The sequence below is a fragment of the Cicer arietinum genome, chromosome 2, assembly GCF_000331145.2.
Source record: "Cicer arietinum cultivar CDC Frontier isolate Library 1 chromosome 2, Cicar.CDCFrontier_v2.0, whole genome shotgun sequence".
NCBI classification, from domain to species: domain Eukaryota; kingdom Viridiplantae; phylum Streptophyta; class Magnoliopsida; order Fabales; family Fabaceae; genus Cicer; species Cicer arietinum.
In genome coordinates, this window is record NC_021161.2 from 42,425,426 (window position 1) to 42,444,736 (window position 19,311).

At 28.3% G+C, this 19,311-nt stretch overlaps 1 protein-coding gene across 1 annotated transcript; it reads right to left on the minus strand.

The window, feature by feature from the left end:
* Positions 1-4,716: 4,716 nt before the first annotated feature.
* LOC101491938 (universal stress protein PHOS32) lies at positions 4,717-6,204 on the minus strand. The gene is made up of 4 exons (XM_004490737.4): positions 5,835-6,204; positions 5,452-5,561; positions 5,207-5,325; positions 4,717-4,961 (listed from the first exon to the last, which is right to left on the minus strand). The coding sequence occupies exons 1-4, from the start codon at positions 6,007-6,009 to the stop codon at positions 4,865-4,867; spliced, it is 501 nt and encodes a 166-aa protein (XP_004490794.1). The 5' UTR covers positions 6,010-6,204; the 3' UTR covers positions 4,717-4,864.
* Positions 6,205-19,311: the final 13,107 nt, after the last annotated feature.

Sequence of the window (19,311 nt, forward strand, 5' to 3'; positions counted from 1 at the left end):
TGGAGATTGATAAGAACTTTCTGCAGATTGATGCTATCATTCTAGAGATTGATGTTTAACATGCTGGAGAGTAATGTTAACATGTTGGAGATTGATGTTAACCACCATTCGTAAAACTTAATCTTTTATTTCATAAGATTTGTTGTCATTAAAACATACATCAAAAAGGTTTTGTTTTTTTTTTTGCCTCAACAGCTAGCAACATCAGCGACACGCAATAACGAGCAAGAATGATGATCAGCAACAAGAAACAACCTAAAAGCACAATCTCAACACCAAAAAATTATGAAAAACAATAAGGAATCGCGAAGATGAAACCAAAAGTCGAACAAACAACCGCAGATGAGTTTGCAATGTAATCATGAAACAAACAAGGAACAAGAACAGAAGGAACGATTTCAAGAGCGACCCAGTGGGGTGTCGTTGAATAAAGCCAAGATTAACTAATATTATTTCCTTATTCACAATAAAAGGATTTTTACAAAAGCAACTCAAACTATAAACAACTCTTATAGTTTTGATTTTACACAATAATGATTTAGAGAGATTGGTATAATCTAATTATGCTCAAATAGTGTTTGAGAATAGATTCTTGATAAAAGAACTCAGTAATATTATATGGATATATGAAGAGGAAATCAGAACTGATCCTTTTGTAATTGAGAAGCTTTCAAGTATGTAAAGTGTATGTGATTGATGGATTTTCTTAGCTCTTGAAGTTCTACGTTTTTCTTGAGTTTGGAGTTCCTTTTATAGGCTTCAAGGAGGTTGATGATAGCTACCATGACCGTTGAAAAGGTGCCTTGATGTCATGTGTCAGACTTGACCAAAGACCAGACTTTTAAACTTTGAATGTTATTGTTTTGAACATTATGCGTTTATGCTTATGTGTTAATAATGTCTTATTTGTAGCTTCCCCAGAGATGTGCTTATCATTCTGGACTGATGTCATCATACTGGAGAATGATGTTGATCATTCTGAAGATAGTTATTAATCATTATGGAGAAAGATATTTGTTGTTGAAGATCAAGTGTAACAAGCTGGAGAATGTTTATCAATCTGGAGACTGATGTTACACTGTTAGAGAATTATCATTTGACACTTTTGCTTTAAGTTGTGCCTTTTAATCTTTGATCTTTTTGAGTGAATCTTTTGCTCATATGAGAGTTGTATATTCCTAGTATATGAACTAGAAATCCATTTTCAATTTGTAAGAGCTTTCTTTGTTTTAAAAACGGATGCGATCTTGCTTGTTGAAAATGATAGAAACGTGGAGAACATTCTTGGTTTTCCAGATTATGTCAAGAATGTTCTTGGTTCAGTTTTGTTCATTTTTAACACTTTCTTTAAATTTATTTCTCTTGCATTTGCTTTGTACCTAACTTGAATTATTACATTCAACAATAGCACATAATTTTAGAATCATAATTAGAGTCTTTAATTAACTTTGTTTGTTTACATCAAAACATTAATTTGAGATTTTGCCTCAACATATTAAAATATTAATGTGCTCACTTAAAAGAATTTTCTCCAGTATGATGGATCATATCGTCTATCCGATCATCCATATCTAGACTAACTTCCTCTCTCTTTAAGACAGATTTAGAGTTGGTATATATTCACCATGCCATGTCGATCTTGTATAATTTTGGTGAATCCTTTTACACAAATGACATGATTTCTTATTTCATCAACTCGTTGTGGTTTATGATTCACACAATTTACACAAGGACATTGAAAAATTTCATTACTTTTTTGAAAGATTTTTTTTCAACAAATTGTAGAAACTTTGTCATTTCATTCTCATATTCATCACTTAGTGTATCAACTACAATTCAAAATTATTATATTATGCAAAGGACACTCATCAATAATTCACATAAACTATATTTAATCAAATTGATTTATTATTAAAGCTCAAAATTCAACAAAACATTAAAAAGGAGAATAATATAACATGTCAACGACATAGAAAAGATAAAAAATGAGAATAATAACATGTCACCACACATAAATAAGGAACACATCAAACGGTGTTTTCTTATCTACAGTAAAAAAAATCAACTTTTTTATTACTTTGAATTTGATAAATAAAGATAAGCAATTATAAAATAAATAATATAAAAATAGATAATAAAAATAATCAATTATAAAATGAATAATATAAAGAAGTGGATACGAATTAAAAAACACATAAATATAAAAAGGAATAATTGTACATCTAAAAATGAAAAAAAGTTATAACTATTCATGAATTGTAAGTCAATTAAATAAAACTTTAAAACTTAGAATGTTATTACAAAATGAGTCAAGTTAATTTGACTAATTATTAATTTGTTTTATACGTGACCTTTATTTTGTAATATTTATTTGTTACAAAATTATAAAATAGATAAATTTAAATAACTGATTTATCTATAAAAATTAAAATAAAAAATTAAACAACAAAACCCTTCTCCACTTCACCCTCTGAAATCTTATCATGTCTTTATTTTAATGTATTTAATGTTGAAATAAAATAAAATAAAATTATCAATGTAACATTAATATACTATCGTTCTAAAGACAAATATATTACGTTACAAAGATAATTTTAAAATAAAATAATTTGAATTTGTGATATTTAATAATAAAAGTAGCAAAATAGATTTTTAAGTAAGATTTACGAAATAATAATAAATTTTATAAAAAAAATATGTAATTTTTTTTTTATTTTTAAATTTTATATATATTTTTGATGAGTTTTTATTTAAGAGAATTTTTATTTTTTTTTCTAATTACTATTAAACAATACAAGATTTATAAAAATATAAATTTAATTGATACATATATAATAGAATGAAGTTTAATTTTAAATTGTTAAAAAAATGTTTAAAATTATAAATCATATTAATTTTTTATTATTAATTATAGTTCTTATAACATGTTAAGAAAACTAAAAAAAAATTATTAATTCAAAAAAATGATCAAACTTAACAAACATATAATTTTGCCTTCAACAATTCACAATAAAACACTTTATTTGTTAAAGTTTAATATACATTGCATATCATGATTTTTTAGTGTATTTGAATTGATTTTTCACATGACAAACGCGAGGATAAGCACAAATAGCTTGTAGCTCCGTAATAGATATTTTGTGAGTACCATATTCTCCACCATCTTTATGTGAGTTTCACCACATAAACCTTTTAATAATATTATTAGGGCGTAGTCGTTAAGCTCGTATTACAATTTTACTTTAGAAACAAAAATTACTTATTAGTAATATTAAAATTTAAAAATTGACTTAATTATTAATTAGAATTATTGAAAAATGAACATTTTAGCTTGCCATAAATAAAAAAGAAAAAATATATATATGTATAGATATGCAAGTATGAATTTCATTGAGAAACAAGACTCAATTTGATCTTCAATTTCATATTATTTTTTACTACTATACTTTAGATGAATTGGATATTAAGGGATTAAGCCTCTATCCATAAAATAAATAAGTAAAATATTTAATTACAGTTTCGGTCTCCTTATTTTAGTTGAATTACGAAAATAATCATCTATTTTATTTCTCTTCAGTTTTGGTTTTTCAAACAGGATTTTAGTCTAAAACTTGATAAAATGTCATTTATTTAAGTCACACCACTTCATTTATGATAATAGATCTTAAGTACAATTGGTGCACCACGAGATCTTGAGGCATTGTGTGACTTAAATAAGCGCAAAAAATGACACTTCATCAAAAAAATTACCAAATTTTTTTTTGGAGAACCAAAGCTGGAGAGAAATAAAATAGATGAACTATTTTCGTGATTCAGCTAACATAGAAGGACCAAAACTGCAATTAAGCTTAAATAAAATCAAATCTTTATAAGGATGCCAATGGTGTAGGGTGGAGGTCTAGAGTGCTTATCTCATCTCCGTTCATGCTCCTCAACAAGTCTTGTGTCTCCAGTTTCTACTATAGGGAGATTTTCGCTTACTTCCTCGTCTCCACAAATCCTCATGGACCTCTAGAGGGATCCATCTATATAAAAAAGCTAACACTCTCGTAATTTAATTTTTAATTTTTAATTCAGTGTGATGTTGGAACCAAATTAATTTTATATTTAGAGTTTTAATGATAAAAAATATTTTATGAGAACAAGATATTTGACTTTACAGAATATAAAAGAAGATTCGTGTTTTTGAATAAGATCTAAAATAAGATTTGATTCAGATTTATACTTGAATAAAATATGAAATAAAATTTGATTCAAATTTATAATTGAAGAAAATATTTGACCAAGTTGAAAAGAAGATATGGTCAAAATTTGAAGAAGATTTGATCAACATTTATCTACAACAAAATATGAACAATATCAATATGAACAAAATACAAACAAAATCAATTTGAAGAATTTACAAATTCAATATAAGCAGAATCAATCTAGAAAAACTGTTCATATTGAATTCAAAAATAAAGGATTGACTAAAGAGCATATTATCAAAAAAACATCTTATTCAAAATTATTTTTAAACAAGATCATTGTTGACTTATCAATTATTGCACTTTTTTCCAAACACACACCGAGTATATCTTCCACATTTTTCTTGTGTCAATTTGCATCAATACAAAGTTATTTTCAACCCTTTTATTTATTTTTTAATTAAGCACTTTATAGTATTCTTCTAGCCCCGGTGGTTATGATGGTTACAAATTACATATACTACTAGAGTACTAGTACTACTCAAATTTACATTTATATACAAACTAAACCAAAAATACAATTATTCAAGCCAGCCAAAAGGGTACAATACTCAAGTGATTTATTTATTTTTAATATGTATATGATATATAACATAAAGTGAGTATTAATAATCGGGTTAATTTCTGGACTTGGAAGGTTGCATTCCCTTGACCACAGTAACAGGGCAAGAAGCATTTGCCACCACATGCTTGCTAACACTTCCTAACAACACTCTGAAAGAAAAAAGTTAAATGTTTAAACTATCTCCTTCAATTAAATTAAACACAAAAAATCTCTAAAAAATCTCAAATTATAAGATTTTTGGTAAACCAAAACATATATTACACACAATTGTAAATAATAATCTCTCAATTTAAACTAAGAATTACTTAAGAAATTAACTGAACCTCTAAATAAAAATAAATTGATCCAATCATCTATTACTTGTAACAATTTATTGATTAATAAATAGTACTACCTTTTAATGGGACCCAAACCCCTGCTTCCAACAACCAAAGAGTCAAGATGAAGATCTTCCACAGCACTGCACAATTTCTCCCTTGGATCTCCCCAATATACTTTTGCCATTGCCCTTGCCTAATTCAAAAACCAACAAATTAAAATCCACATATTTGTAACCATAGTCACTAATCTCTTGAATTTATCATTTTTTTCTTTCTTATAAACATAAGAAAATAACACAATAAGAATCAAAATAAATACCCCTTTGGTCTTGGAGGCATTTTCAAGAATATCTATGACTTCAGAATCCCTGGCAATCCCATATTGCTTTGTAAAGTTTATCTCCCTCAATTCCTCTAGAGGCACCAAAGCTGCAAACCCATTAACAATCCAAAACACAACAAAATTGTTATGCTTCATAAGCACAAGTTTATCACATTAAAGATAAACCTTTATAACATATAGTCATTTAGTATGTGTCAACCAAGGTTTTTTTTTTAAAAAAAAAAAAGGTCAATGATCCAATTTGGGTCGCAACATCAAAAAAAAAATTATGTTTCTATTTCTAGTCGTGTTTTAAACCTTGAACTATTTATTAAAAAAAAAAAAAAAAAAAAAGAAGAGAATGGAAAAAGGACACTAACGTGAACCATTGTCTTCAAAAAGTTCTTTTCTAGTGTGATCAGCTGAAAGAGGTTGAACGTTGATCATAATAATATGATCATTTTTGTTGATCAAATTATCAATTGCCCATCTAAGTGCTAATTTGCTTGTAGGAGAGAAATCCATAGCTACTCCAACTTGGTGTGTTTTTGCCATCTTTCACTTATGCTTCCAATAATTGATGAAGGGGGTAACATCCTTTTTATAGTTGTATGTTTTGTTCAAAAGACTTGTTTGGCTGGTTTTGGAAGGTTCAAGAAAGTGGTATTAGAAAAAGAGACAAAGGAATTTGTCATAGTTTGTTTTGTTCTTTAAGAATAAGTGAAAGGAATTTGTAACATTAACAAAGGTGGTGTGTGGAATATTGGCATAAATAAAGGTGAAAAGTATTAAGATAGTGAACCTTGCTTTTTCTTGAAGAGAAAGAAACAAAAAAATATATAAATACAACCATCATATAATATATGTACAAGTGTATGTAAATAATTGCTTGCGTTAGGTTATTAGTTGACAAAATGATATTGTTAGATAAGAACAAAAGAAAATAATTGTTATTCTTAAAATTTGTACGGTGTATATTTGAACTTTTATAAAAGTGACTTAATGATATCTCTTATATACAAACATATGTTCGGAGTATATTTTATTTTGACCTCTTAACAGTTCTTGAAACTACTATTCTTCTAAAAGCAACAACATATATAAAGAATAAATATAGGCAAAAGAATCCTTAAACAACTATATGTCTAAAAATTTAATTTGTGAGGGTTCTTATGTTGTTGTTATGAGAAATTGAAAAGCTATAAATAATTTGCCTTTATATTATAAATATATCGTTAAATATATATTTTGGTAAATTATATACCTTTAATATTGTTTTTTACTAATACATAGCTTTAAAATGGGAGAGGACTCCCTCCAGATACATGAGGGTGTCGTGCATTTCCACCCCTTGATTTAATAGGAGAGAAGGATTCAAAAAATGAATTTAAGGGTAATAATTTCTCCACGTGAGGAAATGTTGTGTAGTAAGCGTACCTTTAGAAGTCGCACTTAGAAAAGTGAAAGTTACATATAAGAAAAGTGAAAGTTACATATGAGATTCTTAAGTTTAATGTTTTAAGATTTTAAATTGAGATGTAATGTTCAATTTAATCGTATAGTTATCGTTGTTTTTGAATTTTGAAAAAAAATTTAAAAATAATTTATGTCACCGAAAATATTACTGCATTAAGTCGCGGACTAGGTCGTTCTCTTTAAGACGTTTCAAGGCACTACTTAAATTGTGCAAGGCAGACTATCAACCACGAAGTCTCTAGAATAAAACAATTGAAATACTTTGTATCGGAATTCTAGTACATCGTAGAAAACCGTTCTAGAATTACACCTTCAATATGGCAGTCGAATGACTGCCACTAGTAATATAGCACTACCACCACTCGAAAGAAATAGAAAAAAAAAGTAAGAAGGGGGAGAAGTGAGAAAAGCCTTAGATACAAAAAGCTTTTGATGTTTTTTTTTTCAACTGAGGAGAACCCTCTATTTATAGAGGAAATCCGCAATTGGATATGAGAGAATCACGGGTCCATCAGAACGTGTGCTCCAAGATGTGACCTCAGAAACGTGCACTCCAAACTTAAGGGTTTTGACTGGATCGGATATTTCATGTTGACTCGGGTCGGACGAGAGGCGGTGCGCACGTTTGTGGTGGTCAATTTGCTTGCGTTCTCCCTCCTTCACAAAATTGGAGTACCTCTTGGGGCCCTCCCCAAATGTCCTACCTCCACCTTATATACACTAATAGTGTGTGATATCCGTGATATTTCTTTTTTTCAATTCACAACAACACTAGCTCTCATAAATGTCATCATTATTTTCAATAAATTTTCATTAAAGCATCATCATTTCCAACAATTACCTATAATAATTGTATTTATTTTAATGATTTTTTTTTTGTAAACAAGTACTCCCTGTTTTAGTGAGTATTTTGTGTATTATTAAATGAAGTGTTTGATAGCATCTTATCATGGAGATTTCGTTATTATTTTTTCTTGATTTAAATGAACTTCTGATCTCCTATTTTATCAATAATTAGTTATTAGTTCATTCATTTTTAAAATCAGTTTTTTGTCCTTTTATTAACTGATTCTTAGGATTTTGTTGGTCTCCACCATTTTTTATTATGTTACCCTTTTATTAATCATGTGACACTTAATCGTTGTTATTAACTTTGTTTAATTAACATATTTAAATTTAAAATTTAAAATTATTTATTTTATTTAACTTTTTTTCATTTTTAAAATGTTTATATAAAATATTTAATATTTAAATTATTATTATATTAAATTTTTTAAAAATAAATTTATTTTATTTATAAATTAAAATATTTAAATAAAATATTTCAAATTTATTTATTTTATCCAACAATAATTTAAAATTTTAAAATATTTAATTTTATTTTATATTTTAAAATATAAATAAAATAAATTACAACAATACATATAAATTATTTTATCCAAGTAACAACAAATGTCACTTTAGTGCCACATCATTAGAGAATTAAAAATCTAGTTTTAAAAAAATAAGAGGACTAAAAGTTTATTTTTTATAAAATAGAAAGACCAAAATTACATTTAAGTTTTTTTAAAATGAATCTTTTTGATAGATTAAACAAAAAACGTAAAATTCTAAATTACAATATGTTTATTCTAATAAATCGTGCACGTGAATTTATTGTTTTCATCTCCAAAAAAAAAATAACAGTATTTTTATTTTATTTTTTGAATAAAGAGGGCAAAACCCAAAAAAAGAAGAAACTACTTAATTACACGAATATTTCTTAACATGTAAACTCTAGAACTGTCATAAAAAATGAGTCTTTAAAACTCATTAAGAAGAAACTCCAAAACATGAAAAGAAAAAGAACTTTGTAAAATACAATGATTGACAAAATCCAGTTGCCTTCACGCCAAGTTTAACAAATTTAATTTATTGTTTAATTAAAATAAGGAGAAAATGCATTGACCTACTCAATTATCGATTTAAATGATATTCACACTTCATCTAATTTTTAAAATGTATTTATATCTCCTGCATTCATATAAAAATTATGTTAAACATGTTTCTTTTTATCACCCTTACATCTTTATTTATCATTCATCCAAAAAAAACATTAAAATGCACATTTTGATTGTGTCATATCTTAGCTCAACCATACTTTTTAAATTGTATATACCAGATATAATCTTAAGTTTACATATTAAAATGAAAACTCTAACCGTTTTATACATTGAATAATAGAAGAAGAAATAAGTCTTATGATAAATATGTTCGATACAAATTTTTTTTAGTAAATATAGGAAAGTTGATTGTTTTAGAATACTAAAAATAATGTGAATTTGCTTAAAGATATCTGATAAAATGTCAATACAATTTCTCCTCAAAATATAACTGTAACTTTGGCAATTGAGTTGAAATATAAAAATGAAAATTCGATTCCACACACTACAAGTAAGGTGGAAAATCAAAGGTGTGGAAATATATGGCTATCGAAGACTTTCTAGTTCTAGAAGAATATAACTTGTGTCAAGGGGTGGGAAATGCGGCTTTGTGAAATGTATTTTAAAATGTTAAGATTTGAGTCTGATTTATTATTTTTTTTAAGTATATGAAATGACTTTTTAAAAGTTCATAAGATTAAAAGTTTGTTTGAAAGTATATTTTACAATACACTATAACAATAAAAATATCAACGATCACGAAAAAAATAAATCAAATATACCCATTCTTTAAATATTTGCATCTTTCTTTTTAGGAATAAAATTGTCACTTTGTATGTTGTTCAAATAATTAAATTCAACATCTATTGATGTGCATGATTAACGTGGACGCAAATAATTTGTTTTGAATTTAAATATATTTAATTAATTATCTAATTTTGTATGATTAAAACTTTAAATTAATCAACTACTGATGAATAATTTTATAATATTTTCTTATGAAATTCGAAGTGAATTGAACTAATGAATAACAAGTTGTTTTGGTTTAATGTGATCAACATTTATAAAAAAAAATTAAAATTATTTAAAAAAGTATTTTTTTTTATATTTTTATAATCGATGAATTTTGATTGATAAAGGTGTAATAGGTTAGTTTGGTTCGATTTATCATAACGTCTATTGATGTGCATGATTAACGTGGACGCAAATAATTTGTTTTGAATTTAAATATATTTAATTAATTATCTAATTTTGTACGATTAAAACTTTAAATTAATCAACTACTGATGAATAATTTTATAATATTTTCTTATGAAATTCGAAGTGAATTGAACTAATGAATAACAAGTTGTTTTGGTTTAATGTGATCAACATTTATAAAAAAAAAAAAATTAAAATTATTTAAAAAAGTATTTTTTTTTATATTTTTATAATCGATGAATTTTGATTGATAAAGGTGTAATAGGTTAGTTTGGTTCGATTTATCCTAAGAAAAACAAGCAGAACCAATTAAAATATGGTGCTTGATTTTGTTAAGTTTTTGCAACAGTTTCTAAACAAAATAAAACTTATGAGAAATATAAATGATATATGTGACATCTTTTTGTCATTGTTCAATTTATTCAAAAAAAAATATATTTTATAAATAATTAATTAAAAGAAAAACATATATTTTATTAATAATGTATTTTTTTTTTTTTTTTTTTGAATATCTTCTACATAGAAGTTTGAATAACATTATAACACTAATTATAACTTTCTCTATAAATTATGGTAGACATGACAAATGTTAGGTATTGGTCAATTAGTTAAAATATATTATTCTTCAAATTAATTAATTCAAACATCAAATTTCGAGACGATTAATTGGATTATTAAAATTATGATTGATGAAGATATATATTTTATTTGTATTGTTGAAGAACCTTTTTCGAGCTCGGTGTACGAGTCAAGAAGGAGGAAGTTGGAGGAGTCAGAGGATGTTGATAATGATTCTTGTTCAAGTTTTAGTATATGTCCAAATTTATTAGAGAATTTTGAATTTGATGGGGTGGATAAAAAAATTGGACATTATATTAAGGAATGGGAATTGATGGAGGGAGGGGCGGTTATGGAAAGCAGAGTAATGGGAGGCAATTTAATTTGAAAAATATGGTGGAATCATTTAAAATTAGAAATCAATCACATTTAAATGAGGACAATAATGTTAGTGTTTTAAATTGGAATGAAGATGTTGATGTGGTAGGTGAGGATATTTGGATGTTCGAAAAAATTAATCATTTAAATTTTAAAGGGGATAGTTAAAAATTTGATGGAGATGGAGGAAAGAGATACATGTAATATTGGGCAGGGGTATCGAAGGCATCATCTTGGTCGAAGTTCTAGTACATGTAGTAGGTGGTGGTAGAAGGTTTTATTGTCAAGATAATAAGTTATAACACCAAGAGGTTTTGAGGGTGTGGTATAGAGAAAAAAATTAGAGAACGGGTACAAAGGAAGAAATTTGATTTGTTATGCATTCAAGAGACTAAGTTGGAAGTGATTGATAAGAGGTTGTGTGAAGGTTTGTGGGGGTCATCTGATGTGAACTTCTCTTTTAAATCGTTATCTGATCGTTCGGGTGGCTTACTTACTTTGTGGAATTTCAATATTCATCGGCTTTGTTATCACATGCTCTTGTGACTAAGGAGTTGTGGATGTCATCAGAGGATGTGGTGACGGTAGTTAACATTTATACTCCTTGTGAGGTTCAGTGAAAAGCAGAGTTGTGGGCATTCTTAACCCACAATTGAGTTATAGTTTGATGTTTATTCACGCATTTATGGGGATTTAAATTCTATTCAAAGCATGGAGAAACATAAGGGAGTAGAAGTTTATTGAGAAATAAGGAAATTAACAATTTTAAAGATTTCATAGATGAAAATCATTTGGTGGATTTACCTTTAATTGGAAGGAGATTTACGTGGTCGAGGTTGGATAGTGCTTATATGAGTAGATTGGATGGTGCTTGTATCTCAATGGGCATTGGAAAGAGACTTATTTGATCATTGTTCTATCTTGATGTTCTATGTGATGAAGGATCAGTGACCTAAACCGTTTAGAATGATGAAATGTTGGACATAATTTCCAAGTTATCATGAGTTTGTTCAAAACCACTGAAGATTTTGTCGTTTGCCAGATAGAGAGACTTTGTTTTGAAGGAAAAATTAAAGGAATCAAATCATCTTTGAAGGGGTGGCATAAAAATCATAGTAGCAATATGGGCGAGCAGTTGAGGTCCACCAAGGAGAATATTAATTGGTTGGATGTGAAGGGTGAATCTGATAGGTTAGATTGAGAAGCGTTTCTGATCAGCTGAATTATTTTCCCTTTCTAGACTGTATAGTAGTACTCAATGGTAGAAATCAAGGGCGACGTGGTTAAAAGAGGATGACTCTAATTCGATGTATTTCATATTTTCATTGTATGATTTCTTCTAAGAGTAGGCATAATACCATCTTGAGTATTGAAGTTAGAGGTACTCCAGCGAATGGTGTGGAAGGAGTAAGTGAATCTATTTTCAATATTTTAAAAATCATTTTCAATCAAGTCGAGATAGAAAGATTTAAGTGGATAATTTTCATTTTGAAGTCTATTAGTGCTAAAGAGAATTCTCAATTAACTAGAATATTTGATGAAGAGGAAGTGAAGACAGCTATTGAGATTGTGATAGCTTCAAAAGTTTAAGACCTAATGGTGTCAACTTTGGTTTCTTTAAAGAATTTTGGGGTGATGTTAAGTATGATGAGTTCTTCAATGGAAATCGGGTCATTCTCTAGTTATAATGTGGATGAGGACTCATATTTTAGAATTTCTCATTTGTAATTTGTGGATGATGCAATTATCATGGGTGAGAAGAAATGGTCTAATATAAGAGCTATTAAAGCCAACCAACTGTTTTTTGAATTGGCTTCAGGTCTGAAGGTTAATTTTCACAAAAGTCTTCTAGTTGGTGCGAATGTTAATGAATCATGGTTGACATTCAAGTTATTGAATTGCAAAGTTGGAACAACTCTTTTTAAATACCTTTGATTACCTATTGGGGACAACTCAAGGAAGATATCCTTTTGGAATCCTATGATTGAAAAAATTCAAAGTTATCTGGATGTAGGGACTGCAATTTTTCTATGAATAGCTCATAAAAATTTTCATATATGTGTTATCGATTTATTTATCTTCTTTCTTCAAGGCTTCATCAGATATCATCTCTAAAATTGAATCTCTTTTTAAACATTTTTTATGTGGTAGGGGGAGGGGGTGGTAGCGAGGAGGTTTGCAAGGCTCATTGGGTCAAATGGATAGAATTGTTGTGAGTGTTAGAAATGTGGGCTTGGTGTGCATAATATGTGTGTTTAATGTGATGTTTTTGGATGAATGGTATTGAAGGCTTATAATGGATACATGTGGGTTATGGTTTAAGGTTCTTTCTTGTAAATATGTTGTTAGAATAGGATAGTGGGAGGTAGTACTTCTCAAGATTTGTCATGGTGGAAAGATATTAGGTGTCTAGAGCTTAGAGGTGGGGGGTATTCATAAACAGTGGTTCTCGAACAACTTAGTAAGAAAAATATGTATTGGTGGGAATACTTTATTTTGGTATGGTATGTGGTTGGAAAATGGACCATTACATAGTAGATTTAGTCGGTTGTTTGGAGTGGTGCGTGATAAATTTATAATAGTGGCAAATATGATTAGATTGGGTGGGAGTTGGGAGAGATGAATGGGGGAAGAATCGTAATCTGTTTCAATGAGAATATGGGTTTGTGGAAGAGTGTGTTTCATTATTTTTTAATGTTCATTTGCATGGTCGAGTTGATGATTTTGGGCAATGGAAAAGTACTATCAGCGGGATGTACTATGTGAAAGATGTTTATCAAGGATTTATACAAAACTCTTTTGTAAATTGCTCCTTTTGGTAACATTGTTTGGAATAAAATTGTACAGTTAAAGGTGTCTCTCTTAGGTTGGAGGTTGTTGCAAAATTAGTTGCCTACGAAAGATAATTTATTGAAAAAATACATTTTGGATAGCTCTTCAAGCTTGTATGTGGATGGGTGTGGACTTGAAGAAACTGCTCAACATCTAATTTTTTATTGTCCTTTTTTGGTTCAATTTGGCAAAATATTCTTACCTAATTGATCATTGAGGGTCTTTTGTCTAATGTTTTAACCACACTCAACAATTTGGTGGGTTAGGTGTGCTTCGAAGGGTCGAAAATTTTCAATCCCCATTTGTGCTATATGGAAAATGAGGAATCATATATACTCAGATAAAAAGTGTGCAACACTATTGAAACGACATAACGTGTTAAACTACTCTATTGGTGTTGGGTTCATTATAAAGGAAATGTTTTCGGTATGACTTTAATCAATTGTGGTCTAACCTGATTCATGCTTTATGTAGTTTTGTGGTTTTTTGGGTTGTTTTTGGTGCATAGATGGAGTTTTATTGTCCATACTATGTCTATTTTGTTGTCCAGTTGAGTTTCGTTAGCTCTTTTACCTTTGTATGTTCTTATTCTTCGCACGTCTTATGCTTAGAATTATTTTATTTTAATATATCATTTGATTGTTTAAAATAAAATAAAAATTATTTTTTTTGTTGCAATTATGTATAACTTTTTCCTTTATTTTGTCAACGGAAAAAAATATATTAACACACACAAATATGCACAATTACGCATATCATTACATTCAACTGTGTATCCATTATGTCATTAACTCTCGGGTAGCCAAAATACCCATTTATTTTATCTGCAGATACCAAGTCACTACGAGAATAAGCTGAAATAGCCAGGGTCATCCCTAGGACTTTTCAGTCCTATGAGATTTGTTAGGGCCTTTTGGCTCTCACTATATAATTGTGTTGAATTTTTCAAGGTCACCACGGTTGGACTTAAGTCTCCTTAATCCTAATTTTGACATAATTAACAAACATACAATGTTCATACATCATGTGATAAATCTAACATTTTAACTGAGTAAGATTTCAGGAACAACAACTCAACACCCTACATACCTGAGACAATAGCTTGGAACTCAAGGAATCAACAAAAGTTGAAAATCTTCTAAGCAAATCGATTAGGCAATCGATTCCGTAAAAGGGTTGTATGAGAATATATAGTTTGTGATTAAACAATCGATTAGACAATCGACTGGCACAATCATTGATAAAAATTGTGCAAGTCAGAGGCAAGCCTTTTAGCATGCTAATCGATTGACACATCGATTGTACACATCACAAAAACTAAAACTGATTGGATACATCGATGGACAAATCGATTGTGCAAGTCATAGGGCCAAGCCATTTAATACGCTAATCGATTGGCCAATCGATTTTCGTAAATAAGATTTCATAAGGAACATGGTCTGTGACAAACACAATCGATTGGACAATCCATTGTGATAAATCCAATTGTAACAAGTTTGGTATCAATCGATTGAACTGAACAAACTGGTAAAATCATTTTTCAGAAACATAACACCAAATCGATTGGCACATTGATTTACTTGAAATAAGTTGAGTCCCTGTTTTAACCTAAATCGATTGACAAATCGATTGCACCAAAATTTCAAGTTACAGGGAACACTCAGTATATGGCCAAATCGACTATGTGTATTAATGTATCGATTATGTGACTTAATGAATCGATTGAGGAATCGATTGTCTTGATCTCGTTGTTGGAACAAAACACTTGGAATCGATTATGCAATCGACTCACATATAAACTACACATAATCTTCTGAAAAGTGTATTAAAATAATTGATTGGGTAATCGATTAGTTTATGTAACAAATACTTTGTAAAGAAAGAACTGATAAAAATCCAGTAGTTAAAACTGGTGGCTATCTTCGTTGTTGAGAGAATTCATCAAGAAGAAGTCTTACTGTGATCTTGGAAGAGTTTGGAAAGAAACTCTGGGATACAGTGGCTGATCAAAATCCAGTTTGGAAACTGGTGGCTATCTTCGTTGTTGAGAGAATTCATCAAGAAGAAGTCTTACTGTGATCTTGGAAGAGTTTGTAGAGGAACTCTGGGATACAGTGGTTGCCAAATAGAATAGAGAGAGAGTTTTAAGATTGATAGGCCGGGAGGGCTGGAACATCGGTAAAACACTCTAAGATTCTATTGAAAAAGGCCGAAATCGTTTAATTTCGGGACTGGACGTAGGTCGTCTGAAAGACGGTTGAACCAGTATAAAAATCTTGGTGTGCTTCTCTCTATCCCTTACTCTTTATTTCCATATTGCATTTTATGATTGTATGATTAATCTTGATTGCATGCATGTATCTTGATTAATCTGTAGAACTATTACTGTATAATCTTGACTGGTAATTGATCAATACATGTAAGTGTGAACTTTCAATTAGAATCAACTCCTTGGGACCGTGATCAATCTTGTTGAATATTTTAAAAGACTGCCATAAACCTTTTTCATAAAAGTGAGACCACATATTTTTACAACAACCACAACTCTAGCTAAATAGTCATGTTATTTTGTTAAAGACAAAGCCCTAAGAAAATATGGGCATTTGGATTTTGCGAAGATCGTAGTCCTAGGTGATGATGCTACATTAAAACTTTGTTAAGAATAAAACCTTCGGATAAAATAAGGATGATTTTTTTTTTTTAAATTTCACATTACCTAGAGCTAAAGCCTTCAGTAATGTACTTTTGTATTGATCAATAGTCAAATTCTTCACTGATTGACACACAAAACAAATTTCTAAGAGCTAAAGCCCTCACTAATTTACTCTTATAATTTTAGGTCATTAATTATAAAAATATTAAATATTGTTAAACTTAGTATAATGTTTTATTATTTAGCTTTATTTTCAAATTTATTTATATCTTATTAATCATTTTAAATAATTTAACTCTAATTTGAATATAAATAATATTGTAAATAATTTAAATTATTAAAAAAATTATTTTTATTTTTAGTGAAAATGAAAATATTGCAAATATAATAAAAATGAAAATTTATTCAATTTTAAATTAATTTAAAATAATTTTTTTAATTATATAAATAATTTAATATAATGTTTTATAATTATTCAATTATATTTATAATAAATATATAATTAAATTTTTTACCTAAATAAATTTATATAATTAAATTTAAATTTAAATGATTTTTTATTATAATTTTTAATAATAAAATTAAATAATATAATTATTTTAATACCAATTTAAATAAAGTAATTTTTTTTAACTTCTGGGATCATTTCTAAGGGCATTTGCACTGGAAAATGATGTGTCACTTGATCTTATAAAGGACCTTACCCTTAGGAAATTGTGTAATAAGTTAGATAAGCGAGGGTCGTGCTTTGGGAAATATTCTGACATTTCTAAGGGATTTTGCACTGGAAAATGATGTGTCACTTGAGCTTATAAAGGACCTTACCCTTAAGAAATTGTGTAGTAGGTTAGATAAGCGAGGGTCATGGTTTGGGAAATATTCTGACATTTGAATTTAGTGAAGGCCTGAGCCTTGAAAGATGTTCTAAAAATCTAAATCAACAAGGGTTGTAGTCCTAGGTACATTGAGAGGGCCTCAACTTAGGTTTTTTTTCAAGGATTTTGGCCCAAGGTACGGTTCCGTTTTTTTATTTAAGAAAATGTGTTTTGCAAGGGTTTCAACTATTGGTATTTCTTTAAGATCAGTGTTATAGCTAAAGCCTTTTAGCCCTCAGAAATGTTGTATTTCTCATGTTTTTTTTAGCATTTTCTAAGAATTTTTATCTTAGCAATATCACAAAATTCTTGTAGTGATTAAGCTATCTCCCTCATGCTCATTTTAGATTTTATCACAGATATTTGCGAGTACGAACTTTTTGCTATTCATAGATAGAGAATCCCTTGTACTCCCCATTAATAAAGTTTGCTTATAAAAAAGTAGCTATATATAATTCAATAATATTGTAATCTCACTATTTTTCCACTTCATTCAACTGTGTATATTAAGAGTGGCAAAAAAAGTATCAACATGTCCCCGTTGTGACCTACTATGTCATCAATCGTCTAATATAGGAGTGGGGGAAGAATATAAATAATTGAGTTGAATCCTCTCTCCACCTTGTTTCTCGATGAGTTGACAAGCCGATGGATTGACACATTAAAAAATTAAAAAGAAAATTAAATATATTGATTTTCAAATGAATTGATCGTATCAAAACAATAATTAAAAAACTATAAAATAATCTACTAAAATTCAACGTAATAAAAAAATCAATACACAAGCACTAAAACTCTAAATTTATTGAGTTGCAATGGAAAATATGCTAATAGTTAGAGAAAAAAAAACTTTAGTCAGAAAAAATAAACAAAATTTTAAATTGAATCCACAAGTAAATTCACATTATTTGTGTCCACCATGTCTTTTCAACGAGCTAAACTGGACCCATCGACTTAAGTATTAAAATCCAAAACCACAATTTATTGTATCTAAAATAACTAATTAAACAAATTAAATCGAAAGTATTCAACTCATTTTACACCTCATAATATATATTGTTCATTCTTGAAATCAGTTATCTTTACTTTTCTTTTTTTTAATAACTTTTTCACTCATCAAGATTTCCATCGTAAAATTTTCCACCATTCCATGAATTTCCTACTCGTTTGTTTTTTTCTCTTAATTTTGAAGTATGTACACCTTAAAATTTGGGGACATAGGAAGAAAATAGAAGTAGCATAGAAAGGGAAAGTTGGGCGTCACCTAACAGTATGATCCCAGCCTCAATCAACCAAGCAAGTAGGTCCATTCCCACTGTCCTACACACTTATTAAAGCATAAAAGACCGGTCCATCTCCAATGACTATGAGGACCGATTTAGATCTCGTGTCATCATTAATGCACCCTCTATATTAGAGATCATCCGATTAAAATTGAATATTTTAAAAATAAAGTACATTTTATATTTTAAAAAAATTAAAAATTCTGAACTTTATTTTTGAACTGTTTAATTTTAATCAATCGGTCTTCAATATATCGATTATACAACTGCGTAATGTACAAGATTCAAATTGCATGAAGACATTGAATATATCACTTCTACTTATCATTGATTATTTATTTGATTAATAGGCCTCAGATATATTTTATATTCTCTCAATTCTTATATATAAGTTTATAAGTGAAAGTGTTGATATATTTGATTTAAATTAATCGACACTTTTGTCTATGAAGGGGACTATATATATATAATTATTTTTCACAAATTAAGAAGAAAAAAATTGAAAAAAATGATTATTCTACTTATTTATTCTTATTAATTAACAATTGATGTATTTTTAATTATTTATGAAAAAAATTCAAAACGTAAATGTACTTTAAAAAATTCAAACTTTGTACACTAAAAACTTTTTTTATAAATTTTTTAGAATTTATTTGTATTTTTAAAAAATTTAAATAAAA

Coding starts and splice junctions, on each gene's coding strand:
- LOC101491938 (XM_004490737.4), bottom strand. CDS start 6,009: ATGGCAAAAACACACCAAGTTGGAGTAGCTATGGATTTCTCTCCTACA. Junction 5,562..5,834: donor TTTTGAAGACAATGGTTCAC/GTTAGTGTCCTT, acceptor ATGGGTTTGCAG/CTTTGGTGCCTCTAGAGGAA. Junction 5,326..5,451: donor ATGCCTCCAAGACCAAAGGG/GTATTTATTTTG, acceptor TTTTTGAATTAG/GCAAGGGCAATGGCAAAAGT.